Below are 12,427 nucleotides of genomic sequence, written 5' to 3' on the forward strand. Positions count from 1 at the left end.
AGAAAAAGTTCAGTGCAAGTCAGCAGTGCTCTTTAGGCTCAACACTATTATTCCGGTCAATGAAAGCTTTTCCAACAGAAATCCTTTAGACAGGGTGTCAAGAACCACTTGACGCTTCCCTGGATCTGCTACTTGCAGTCAAGGAGGAGCTGCCCAAGGCAGCAGCACCAGCTGGCAGGAGAGGAGGCCACCAGCTCCTGTGAAACATCAACAGGAGCTTCACCAGGAGAGAAGTCATCCTGCCCTTGTTCTTGGGCTTGTGAGACTGCACCTGCAGTCCTGTGTCCTGTTCTCTGCATCCCCAGGACAAAAACAGTTCAACTCAAGAGGAGGCAAACTCAGTGGAAGGCCACCAAGATGGCCAGGGCACTGAAGCTCCCTCAAGAGAAGGGGACATTTTGAGCTTGGAGAAGACAGAGWGAGGCCCTAGCTGGAGATTTCCAGAACCTGTATGAAGATCTTAAGAGCCAGGCTTGACAATYGTGTCAAACAGCACTATTTGTTTGCCATATGATTCACAACTAAAAGCYTGCTGAAAACATTTCTGCAGTATAATCACGTATTACAAACCAATAGTTTGGCATGACACTAAGCAGAGAAATATTCACCTCTGAGCCAATAACTTGTGAGCCACTGAGATTTTTTTTTCTTTTAACATAACTGAGGGGGACATTTCTTCTATGTCCAGATAACACCAATCATCCAGTTACAAAAAAAATAATAGGAAGATGGCCTGGACTTAGATGAAACTTTTGCAAGGTAACATCTCGAATTGGGAAATCCAACCAGAATAAAACAAGAAAAACTGGGAAGAAACTACCATTCAAACCAATACTGTCCTACCCACTGTAAAAGGCATGTTTGCTTTGTATAGTTTATTATAGCCAGTTGTCAGTTAATGCAGAAATCAATTGGAGAAGTGCAACCGCAGAAATGCAAGGTCATCCATGTGTTTCTAAATCCATAGGATAGGTTTCTAGCATATTTYTGACAGCTACGTTACCTTAGTAGAGATCAAGACTCCTACAAAGCAGATTTTAGAAAGTTATTTGATATTAGCACACTGGATACTCTGAAAGAGGCCACCTTGCCTCTCGGTGCTCTCGTTTTGTACGTGCTCGCACATAACAGAAGCAACTACTCTATTCCTTGGAGAGGTGATAAAAGATGAGGTGATATTTGTTAAAAACACGTTAAAGGCTGTAAATATGAGGTACACCATTAAACAGAACACAGAAAACCTCCTTTGAATAATCAGGAATGCTATCCAACTACTACTACACTAAAACATTTTGTGCACGGGTCCAGGTTTCCCTTCAGTGTACTCAAGAGCACCGAGCACTTTGGTTATAACAATTCACAACCGCTTTTCATAGTTTAACTTCAAGATATTTGTGAAATTCGCCTTTTCAATGGCAACACTATTTGCAACAGAACTTAAATGCTCATTAAACTTTAAATCTTAACTGTACTCAAGTCAAAGACAATCTGTTCATTGAAAGGGGACCRACACGGTTGCCCTGCATTTCTTGAGATTTGCAAGGCATCCATTCCCACTTTTGGAAGGAGCAGCAGCTAAGGGAGTTGGGTATTGTCCCCAACACGACCAATTCTGACTTACATCAGTGTGATGTTCATATCTCTTCCCATTGGCTTTGCCTCACAGGTGTGGACAGGTTCAGTGAAGACATCCAACAGATGATGGGCTTCAAGCCAGGCCTCTACTGGAGATTGTGCTGGAAATTTGTGAGCCCTGCCTTTTTGCTGGTAAGTGTGGGTGACCCTTTCAGCAGGGAAAGAACATGGCTATATTGCTTCTTACAATATAAAATAGGAATCAAKATGCTGCTTGTTACCCCTCATATTGCCAGGACAAATAGAAAACAGCACTTTAATTCTTTTCATTTAGATATTCAGCATGAAATATTTCAGTTGTCCAGGAGAAGCTGATTGTGGACTTAGGCATCTGTTCCTTCACTTTAGCAGGCTCTGAAGGAAGTAGCTTTTTGCAGGAAACACTAAAAGTTGGATTCAGGCAGTGCTCCCTCTAGCCCCCAGCATCCATGGTTATTAAATATAAATGATTCCAGTAGAAAATAAACCAGGCAGGGATAAGAGACTGTGCTGAGAAAGAAAACAGACTCTGAGGCCCTGTGATTTACAGTAATTAACCTTTAAATTCCAATATCACTAAATTAATGTATAATTTCACTCTCCCTCGATGGCAAAAGGCATGACAGTGTCAGAACTCAGGTTTCACCACCTCGCCTCGTTCCCCCTGTAACTGCTATGGATTCCCATTTAAAACCACAACCTCCTAYGGGTGACCTCATCTTAGACACCAGAACAGAGGAAAAGCTCAATTTACAGAGTCTAAAAACCACATAAAATGCTAAGTAAAAGAAACAGAGAAATTTAATGAAATAAATGTCRCAACTTTATACCAAATCAAGTCAGACTATTATTTGGAACGTACATCTCAATTCCAAATTGCTTAAGTAACAACTGACACTTACATACCATCCTTACATAAACATGCAGAGAAAAAAATTACACTTCTAATTAAAGCTCCTAAATCCCAGGTTAACCTTTCCTGTTTCCAGTAATTAGATGCTTTGCAGCCTCTCCCCCTGGGGTTCTGCAGTTTCAGAGCAGCTACATTTGATCTGCTYGTCTATAACGTGGACCTGCTGCTCATTACCATGCACTTGACCTTCTGCTCCAAGATTTGCTCATTCTGTTTTTCTTAACGGGCAGAAGTCAATGAGGAATGTAAAYGAACCACCAGTCCTTCCTTCACGTGAAGGGATGCACTGGGTAAGCAGAAGCTTTCCAGACACTCGGACTATCTTTAAAACCTTCTGCAATGTGCAGCACCAACAGATCTGCTCTCCCTTGCACAGCATCAGCACTGGGTTAGCATGGGGGGCTCCTAAATTTAGTAGCTGTTGACAGAAGACACTTCTGGACACGATGCAGTGTCTCCAAGATCCATGCAAGGGGTTACCCTAGAAGGATACTCTTCCTAATGTACTTAGTAATGATTGCTGTATGTTCTCCAACCTGGCTGCTTTTAGCTTTGTACTTAGAATTAGACTCATTCARGTTTTGTTTTTACAAGATGATTATAAAATACAAGCTAATTAACATGTAACAAGTGCTTAATGTAAAACACAAAACTGAAAAAATATAGTATCCTTTTTATTTTCTATTTATGTTTTCTTACCAGATTAAAAAAAAACAAATCTAGCATTGGAGGGATAAAGAGGGACAAACGCATGTGCTGTTTTCAGATCAGCTTGATCCTCAGCCATTGCCAGTCATCTGCTCCTTCATGTGTTTTGCAGGAGTCCCAAACCCTGTATCATTGATTTTATCCTGCAGTTCTGTAAGGTGAAACATTTTAGGAGCTGTTTACCACTGGATTTAACCTGTCCCTGTCTCTCCAAGCAGTATTATGTTCACCACCTCTTGAGACATAACCTTTTAGGTGGGCGCCTTGCCTCTGAACACAAAATTACACAATACACTCGAGCTCCCTGCCTGATGGAAAATCATTACATTTGTAATGTGTGCTTTAGAACACATCTTCCAAGGGCAATTTATATTTTGCTGTCAGACACCAAGATCCCAATTGTGGAGTGACATCTTGGAATAAGTTATATGCAATTACTCCCAGAATTTGGGTGTTTGAAACACTAAGATGTATTAATATAACTTGTAAGCTGGCCGATGAGAAACACAAATGCTTCATTACATTTAGAAAGAAAACTGCAAAATGTGAACAGAGCATTTGGATGTTTTGTGCTAAGGTCCTGTTCAGAACAAAATGACTATTGAGATCTTCTCCTAGGCTCATAAATCAAAAGGTCAGAATGATCACAAGGAAATTTGACCTCACTGTGATCTTAAGATATTAATCACATTAAAGTTGTGCTTCTTAAGCATCTAAAGAGAGCTTAGACAAGCTTTGATGACGCAGCCTCCAGGCCAAAATTTCCTGTCAATTTTTGTTTCTGCCTCCCRTTGGTTTATTAAGCCTCTAGCATGCATGTATTATCCTTCTAAACATTGCTCCCAGGGGCTTAATGTGGAACTTCAGCCTGCAGCTCTTGAAACTGAGGCTGGCAAGATGGAGAAGGGGAAAGGGCTGCACCAAAAACTTGGTGCACTAGAAAAAAACTTCTCCAAGAAAATTAAACCTGAAGACTCCTGAGAAACAAGGGGAAAAAAACTGCTCCTGGAGAGATTTTACGTAGTTTGGATTACAGAATGTTTTCATTATACATCCTTAACACTCCTAGTTTAAATGAGGCAGCAAATGAGCTGTTCCTCCCACCAATAAACTGCCCAGAGCACCTAGAACTACCTGGTTGCTAGAACCAGAAAATGCCTCACAAGTTTCTGCAGCTCAGGCAGCAAAGCCCAAAGCAGACAGGGTGAAGATCATCACCCAAGTTGGCTTGAGATACCCCTTGGGGTGGCTGCCTAACCCAGTTGGGTTGAAGATGTTGGGCTGAAGCTGTTTCTCTCCRCTCAGTTTTTTCCCCATCTCAAAGCCAAATTCTCTTTCTTTAGTTCGTCGTGATAGTCAGCATAATAAATTTCAAGCCTCTGACATACGATGACTACACCTTCCCTCTCTGGGCGAACCGCATCGGCTGGGGAATAGCCTTATCTTCAATGATCTTCGTGCCCGCCTGCATTATCTATAAATTTATGAATGCACGTGGGACCTTTAAAGAAGTAAGTAGAACGTGAGCAAAATATCTCCAAGGGTTGTTCTGCACTGACTGGATAGAAGTTGGCAGCTTGTTTTTCTTCTTCCCCAAACATATTTCTTATGAGTGACCTTTTGGACCCAGCTCTGTGATGGTGTTTTAATGTAGTTTTAGTGCATCTTCTTCTAGTTTTGAGATAGAAATCAGCTTTCCAGAAAGTACTGCTATAATTTTAGGAGTATTAGGCATATTGGACAGATTTTCCTTTTTAAAAAAGAAATATGACAAATATAGTACCTTCATTTACATTCTCATTAGTGCTAACAATGAGTGTTGTATATTACTCTCAAATGGGGATGCTGGGGATGCAGTAGGACCAACCAGTCCCATTTTGACTCAAGCCTCAAGAAAAATGTATACTTGGGGAAGGCCTGTGATACCCTCTTCTTCCTGGCTCTCTGTTCCATAGGCCCTTGCTCAATATTTGCACTCAGTATTTGCATAAGCCTTTTTACTGTTGCTCCTTATATTAAAGGCTAATGCCAAGGGCCTTATAATCAGCTTGCTCTCTCAATGACCGACTAAGACTCATGACTTGGGGATATTAAAGGTTTAAGTTACTGTTTTAAATAAAGTTCAGGCTACTCTGCACAATTACAGCTGCAATCCCACTTGACATGACTTTCTCCTCTTCTCCCCCGCTTTAGAGGCTAGCTTACTGCATCACCCCGGAGAACGAGCAGCACCTCGTGGCTCAAGGCAGYGTCAGGCAGTTCAAGGTTGGTCCTTCTTTTCCCCCTGACATTTCTCCTTGGTACCAGCCCCTCTCCTGCCTTTGGCGGCAACTGCAGCTTTGTGGCCATCCCCTTGGTGCAGAGCCTTTCTGGGTCTGAGGTTCCCTGTTTTTGTGGGGTTGGAGGCTCTGTACCAGACACGTCAGTGGTGGGAAGGCTTTGGTGCCTTCCTTCCACCACTACAGACATGGCTAAGCAGAGCCTACAAGGTTATAGGTCATTTGTATCCAGCATTTCAGGTCATATCTGACCACAGGCAGATCTCAGCAAGGGAGGGATTCATTTCCAGACCATCAGGCATCTTGGAACACATCATATCCTCTCCCTCACACACGTTACACAGCAACCTCAAGTCATGCTGGCTAAAGCCCAAGTGTGCCTGCCTATCAAGACACGCTAAACAGCCAGCATTTGAGCTCTGGCAAAACAGCCACAATGAAAGGAGATGCTACTAGATGGAATCTGCTTCCCCTACAGGCCCATGGTTGATTGAAAACACTGTTGGAGACTTAGGCAGCCATGGAAAAATGTTATAGGTTTCCAGATAGCTCCTTCCTTTTAACAAACGAAGTGAGCTTACAGAAATAACTCCTTTTGGTAGGAGATTAAAAGGATGCAAATATCAAGGATCAAATATCAGTTATCAGTGCTGGGCCACTTTCTGCCTTCACTGTTGAAAGCAGTTCAAATGATGTACCCCACCTTAAAACATGACCCAGATTTCATAGTGGTGGTGTGTACATTCACATGGGAAAAACAAATCAAAAATGTGCCTTTTGTTCACTTTGAAATAAACTTAAGAAGTATAATGGGAAAAACACTATTTGAAGTATTCATTTTTGTATTTTAAAGGAAATTATCCAAAGGTAGATTTATTGGATGCAGAAGAGAAGCGACAGCTTCCTGTTTCATGACCGCAGTGTGAGGTTACTCRGTAGCACAGCACCCCTTCCTGCCTCCCCCTTTCCCCATCCTCCCCTGCTATCTTTTAGTGCTCTAGCACTTTTAATGCTCAAGCTGTAATAACCTGATTTTCCAAGCATGTTCCTGTGCTGATGGGATTCACATCACACAGGTCTGGTCAGTTAAACCCCAGCAAATAGTGTCAGGAGCAGAAGCAGATGAACTTCACTTAGAGTAGAAGAAACTGTACTTGGAAGCAAATGCCTAATGATCCCTCACAACCTCATGTCCAACACTAAACACCTACATGAATTTATTGGTGCCTTCAAAGAAAAGACAGAAACAGCTTTGGTATTGCCAGTACCGCTAAAGCATATTTAATGTTTTTGTAAACAAAACTATCTTAAATTAATGCAAGACAGATGCAACAATTTTGACTTCTAAAATGGAACCAAGTTATGACTAAATAATCTTTTTATTGCATGTTTCTCACCACCAACTGGAATTCATAGGAATGTAGTTAAAAACCCACCAGTTGTTTTGAGAATTCCCTGTACTCCACATTTYTCAACCAGTGCATTGAAATCTCATGATTGTCATTTGACTCAGTGTTACTAAACCATAACCTCTCTTTCCTTACAGCTTCAACACTGGCTAGCAATATGACAACTGACAGGTTGAGGAAAAAGCCAATATGTTAAGTTAAACTGGGAACACAGAAAAGTCAAGCTGAAAGCTCCTGTGATTATGCTTGGACCAGGCTGGCTCAGAGCTTATCTACTGACTCTTTGAGGGAAGATATCTGCTCTCTGTTCTCAATGCCTCCCTTCTATTACTTGGCTTCAAATGATCTTTAAAGACTGAGTTTAATTTCTCTTATATCCTTTGGTGCCATGGGATCCCTACATGACCAAAACTTGTGAGCTTTGCTGTTCGTAGGAGTGGAGGAAGGAGGAGCAGAGAAAAAAGTCATAAGTTAAAGGCTCTTTTATCCTGGAGAAGTGTATTAAACTTTTCTGACAGTAATAATACTTCAAATATTCATGCCACGATCTGCTTTAAAACAAYAATACCTGAAGGCTCTTAGACCTTTAAGGAAAGAGCACATCTCAACTGTAAGAAAAGAGCAACTTTAACTATGTATTAATGTCATTAGCTTTCTTGCCATACTATCCTTTGGGATATGGGTTTGCATCCTTCTGAGGTGAAGACTTGGTGCTTCATTTTCAGTGGTTTGTTATTAGTCTCTTCTCTTGGTGAAGAAGGTTGTCTTTGCTGTCTATGTCCATGCCATTTTCTGTGCCATTTCATCCTGAAGCTGAAGAGTAACAGGAACAAAGTTTCTGGTGTGGGTACCGAGTACAGAACACAGCTCAACACCACACTGTACTTGAGGCACTTTCCCTTATGCCAACAATCAAAATGCCTTGATCATAGATTCTTACTTTGCAGACCAATTCAGTTAAGTGACCACTTAGATACAATAGTTTTGTTATTCTTTGKGGCAGGTAAAGGATGTATAAAATACACAGGAATAGAGAATGATTTTTAGGATAAGTTGATCTTCGCAGAGGCACCAAATCACCAGATTTTGGCTTTATTTTGTGAGCATGCTGTTATAAACCAGGTTCACCTAGCAAAACATATGACTGCATTGAGCACCTTAAAAGGACATTTTAGGCATCCTCAACTCAAAACCTGTTCCTGTCTCCAGTAGCTTTATGCAAGCTAGAAGACACAGAACAAACTCTACACTTGGGTGCTGTTCCTGTTCTGTCACCACTTATCCCTGTGGTAGCTTTCCTGATCACTGGACTCAGCAGTCCTCCATTACTTCTTACACTTACCACTAGGTCTGTACTGATGTGCAGAGTCAGCAGCTTCTCTGTTGAACCCAGCCTGGAGGCTACCTCTGGACCTTACCTCTTGGTATTCTTGCCTATATTCAATTCAGTTTCTTCTAAGTATACATAGTGCTTCCTTTTTTTAAGAAATCATTTAACAGGATTTTTTTAATAGTTGAGAAAAATATTTTATATTAAGTCCAACTTAAGAGTCTGAAGTGATTTTGCTCCTTCTCATTTTACATTTGTTTCTGTCCAAAATAATAGAAGGGAAATCTCTCTTCCTTTATTCATACTTTCCCTCCAACAGAATCAATATTTCAGAATTAATCATGTACTGTCCTTTGCTTAAGTGTGTGACAAGGCAGACAAACTAGTAGTTTTATTTAAATAGGGCTTTAAGTCCAAAGGACCCTGCCTTCTAATCATTGAAGTCATTTGGCCCAGCTGCTGGCCAATACCATTTAGAATTAAATATATTTTAATAAGGGAGTTGCAAATATTGTTGTTCATTTTATGAGGACATGACAGTGAAGAGTGCTCCAGAGAAGAAACCATCCCCAACCTCCATATTTAACCTTTATTACTTGCTAAACCCCATAGGAATCATCTTTTCCTTACTATAAACCCAACTTTGCRGAAACTCAGGACTCTGCTGCAATACAGCAGTCTTGTTCTGAGATTTCATAGACAAAGAACTTGGAATTGATACACAAGACAACAGACCAATCTGAATAACAAGAATCTTATCATCATGAATAGTCCTAATGAGAAAAATACTTCATAGAGGGGTATGCCAGGCTTAGGGGCAATGGTGTTGCCCAGGGAAAGTCTCTCAAAATTAAGTGACAGTTTCCCTCTGTCCCACAGATGGAAAGCCATGTCCTTAATTCTCCATGGCATAAGATGCTCAACTACCTCATGCCTCCTGGATAAGTGATGCCATTAGACACTAATGTCTGTTCAAAAACATAACTTGTGAAGACCATGTCATGAAGACCCCTTTCCTCTACTCAGTGATATGATATAGACAGCCCAAGGAAGTCAGTTCTGGCACCTTGCTCCTTGTACGCACTTGCTTTGAGCTTCCTAATGTCACAAAGATACCTCCTTTTTTCAGCCACTGTAGTTTAAGAGATCACCCAAACAGGTTCTCACCACCCACATCATTTCTTAACTGCACATCTTCCTCAATGTCTTTCTTGAATCTGAGTTCCTCTAGTCAAGCAGTAGCTGTTTCCCTCTGACAGGCCTGTTCAAGGGAGCAGATGGGCCCAGGGGATCCACCCCTGAAAGCAATCCCTCAGAAGGGTTATTCATCTCAGCCACAGGCTCAACGAGGGAGAAAGCTCAGGATTAGCAGAGCTGGAAGCCCCTTCCTTTGCCACAGCCACCTCTTCTCCCATCCTCTGGCATCTCTGGGAGGTTTTAGCCACTCTGCCCAAAATACTTCCTGTTTCTACATTAGATTTCTTTGTAGAAGACTAACTTCGAGCTCAAAAAATTTGGATTTTCATCCTCTCCTGAAATCCTGATATGTATATGCTGATGGGGGACATAGTCCACTTCCCAGAGTAGACAACTTTGAAAAGCCTGTTGAAGGCACAGCATTATCTCCTTGCTAGTTAGTAGTTTTGGTGGCAAGCTGGTAGGAAGAACTGAGCAAGGGGAGGTTTATTTGACAGCTCTAGAAAACTGACTTGAAAGCTTTTTGTAAATCTGAAAAAGGAAGAGGCTGTCATGCATTAGCCTGCCTCCTGGCCAGCTCTACCACTTCGTCACTGAAATAGGGACCTACCTTAATTAGTTAATTAGCACCAAGGAGACAGATGTCTTTACCTTTTGCTGCCATCCAGGATTATTTTTCAAATACTGATGTTCTATAGCCACATTAAACTCTACAAGTTTAGACTTACAGGACTCTTCCTATGCACAGCAGTCCAAAAAGCACTAGTGCTGTTGAGGGTTTGGCTTGTTTGAACCATGAAGTGTCATTCTTGCGTTCTGTCATGTCCTGCACATACACATTGGCAGCACTTGAAAGATCTCACYATCCTAAGGACTTGGCAGGAAATAAAGGATCAAACAGGGTATTTTAAATAGTGTGGGAGGAGAAACRCTTGGCTGTTAGTGTTACACACTGCACGTGCAGTTGGGGAATGTATGTTGTATGTGGCCTTCCCAGAGGAAGTTCCCTGTAATTGGACATTTCTTCTTGGCAAGATAAAATACCTTTTCAATGGTATTATTAAAACTCAAGACATTTTGTATATACATTTACTTCTTACTCCATTGTTTTGACATGAATTGCGTTTATTTTGCCCTGCTAGGTTGTAGGAAAGGGGCACGTAGAAAGCTGTTTTATTTTTAAATATCTATTTTACATTTCTTCTGATTCAGAGTTGTTACTAACCAGGAGCCACTGCTTTGCAGGCAGAAGGTTGCTCCAATCTGGTACCCCAGGCTGATTCACTGCATTCATGAGGCACTAACAGTCTCTTTTTCCAGGAGCCAAATTACAAACCACAGATCAGGAATTTCAAGAGATTACAGACTTACAATGTACAACTTGCATTACTCATTTGAAAACATTTTAAAATGAGCCTGAGGGGTTCAAGACAAGACAGTTATCCCAACAAATGACTGCACATAATCTACGTGCAGGAGCAATGTGGATGTCTTGAGCCTCTCAGCAGTAAAGTAAAATTTTCACACTATTTTCTCAACACTAAGAGTTTTTATGGCCCACAGGTCAGCTGATATGCAAGAACTCAGTGTCTCCCTAAGTTAATGGCCAAAGCAATGTTCAGCCTGCTAGGTCCTGTAGTAGCAGAGGCCACACACTGGCTTTCTCAAGGAAAAAATTCTTCCAGCACAGCATATTGCCAAATGCAACTTTAGAACTTAATTCATAAAAGGTAAAGCCTTAGGCAAAACCCCATTACTCCTCAGCTCCACAGATAACACGCATAGTTTGATCTCAAATTCATTAACTGCTTGTGTTGTGGGAACAGCCCTTTCCTTTCACTCTCCTCTTCAGGCTTCAGTGGGGACATTGCATTGAGCATTTGCCCCCTCTAACCCATATTCTCGAGGGACAGCTTCTGCTGACAATCAGATCCCACTATCAATGAGCAAGTACACAACTCGTTCTTTAGCTGGGATGAGAAGTGCAATTCCTGCGTTTTTGTTGCTCCCTAAGCAACCTTAGGTAGATGAAATTTGAACACCATGCACAGAGGAACTTTTCCGAGGCAGAAATATTTCAAATATTTTGTACATTATTGGTATGAAAAGTATCAACGGAGCTCCAGGTTTCTCATCCTGTTATTGATTTGCCCAACAGCACTATTCATCACTGAAGACAATTTTGATGCACCTACATGCATCAGATATTGACTGCTATGGAGAGGCAGGTGTCAGACACATTTCAGCCAGAGAATGTCGATGGGGTAACACAGTTGCTCTCACTACAGAATTTCATCATTTTCCTCTTGCCATTAAGAGTATATTTGCACCAACTTTTGTCATTGAGCAAACCAAAACCACACTGAGAAATAAAAGATGGCCAGAGGACTAGAAGCAGAGACATTGCAACTGTTTCAATGAAACCATCCAACCTAGGAGAACCTGCGAGGTGCCCAAAGGTGAGCACCAGCCTTGCTCAGGCAGGGCAACACCAGGTCAGGCTCAAATCTCAGTCTAACAAGCCCAAAAAAGCCTTTAAATAAACCAGCCCTTAATGCCATCTTCTTGATGTTGAGACCCAAAGGGAGAATCCCAAACACTACCTTTTAAACATAAGTTCAAATAGGTCTGATCAAGGTTTGCCTTACAAACAAGAGCTTTATTGGAAGCATTTACTTGATTTCCACCACTGCTTTACTTCATTTTTAATGCCTTTTTATAACAGTGACTAGACTTGACCGTAATGGTACCTCTGTATAGGAAATATTTTAATATTTTTTACCAGTTTTTTTTATTTTTCATAGAATATAAATGTATATTGTAAGGCGAGAAGTTCAATTTTGATGCAACAAGGCTATCACAGTGGACCTATTTCTCCATTCAAGATTTTGTAGTCAGCCAGGCTAGTTCTATGTGTTGGCCTTTGATATAAATGTAAGCATGTCAAAGGAGAAAGACTTTATCGACAGCTAATGCA

The 12,427-nt window shown here is 41.2% G+C and overlaps 1 protein-coding gene and 1 long non-coding RNA gene across 2 annotated transcripts in view; one reads left to right on the forward strand and one right to left on the reverse strand.

Annotated features, from left to right (window-relative positions):
- SLC6A2 (solute carrier family 6 member 2) overlaps positions 1-7,084 on the forward strand; it is a 41,946-nt gene extending 34,862 nt beyond the window's left edge. Inside the window, exons 11-14 of the mRNA XM_026039805.1 lie at positions 1,667-1,767; positions 4,579-4,746; positions 5,429-5,500; positions 7,061-7,084. Coding sequence (XP_025895590.1) covers positions 1,667-1,767; positions 4,579-4,746; positions 5,429-5,500; positions 7,061-7,084 — 365 coding nt within the window. The remainder of the gene's footprint in view (positions 1-1,666; positions 1,768-4,578; positions 4,747-5,428; positions 5,501-7,060) is intronic.
- A 111-nt stretch (positions 7,085-7,195) lies between these two features.
- Positions 7,196-12,427, reverse strand: part of LOC112947682 — a 30,361-nt gene continuing 25,129 nt past the window's right edge. The window contains exon 3 of the long non-coding RNA XR_003249458.1: positions 7,196-7,736. This is a non-coding gene — a long non-coding RNA (uncharacterized LOC112947682). The remainder of the gene's footprint in view (positions 7,737-12,427) is intronic.

Source organism: Nothoprocta perdicaria, unplaced genomic scaffold (assembly GCF_003342845.1).
Source record: "Nothoprocta perdicaria isolate Ctin4 unplaced genomic scaffold, notPer1 scaffold_242, whole genome shotgun sequence".
In the NCBI taxonomy this organism is placed as follows: domain Eukaryota; kingdom Metazoa; phylum Chordata; class Aves; order Tinamiformes; family Tinamidae; genus Nothoprocta; species Nothoprocta perdicaria.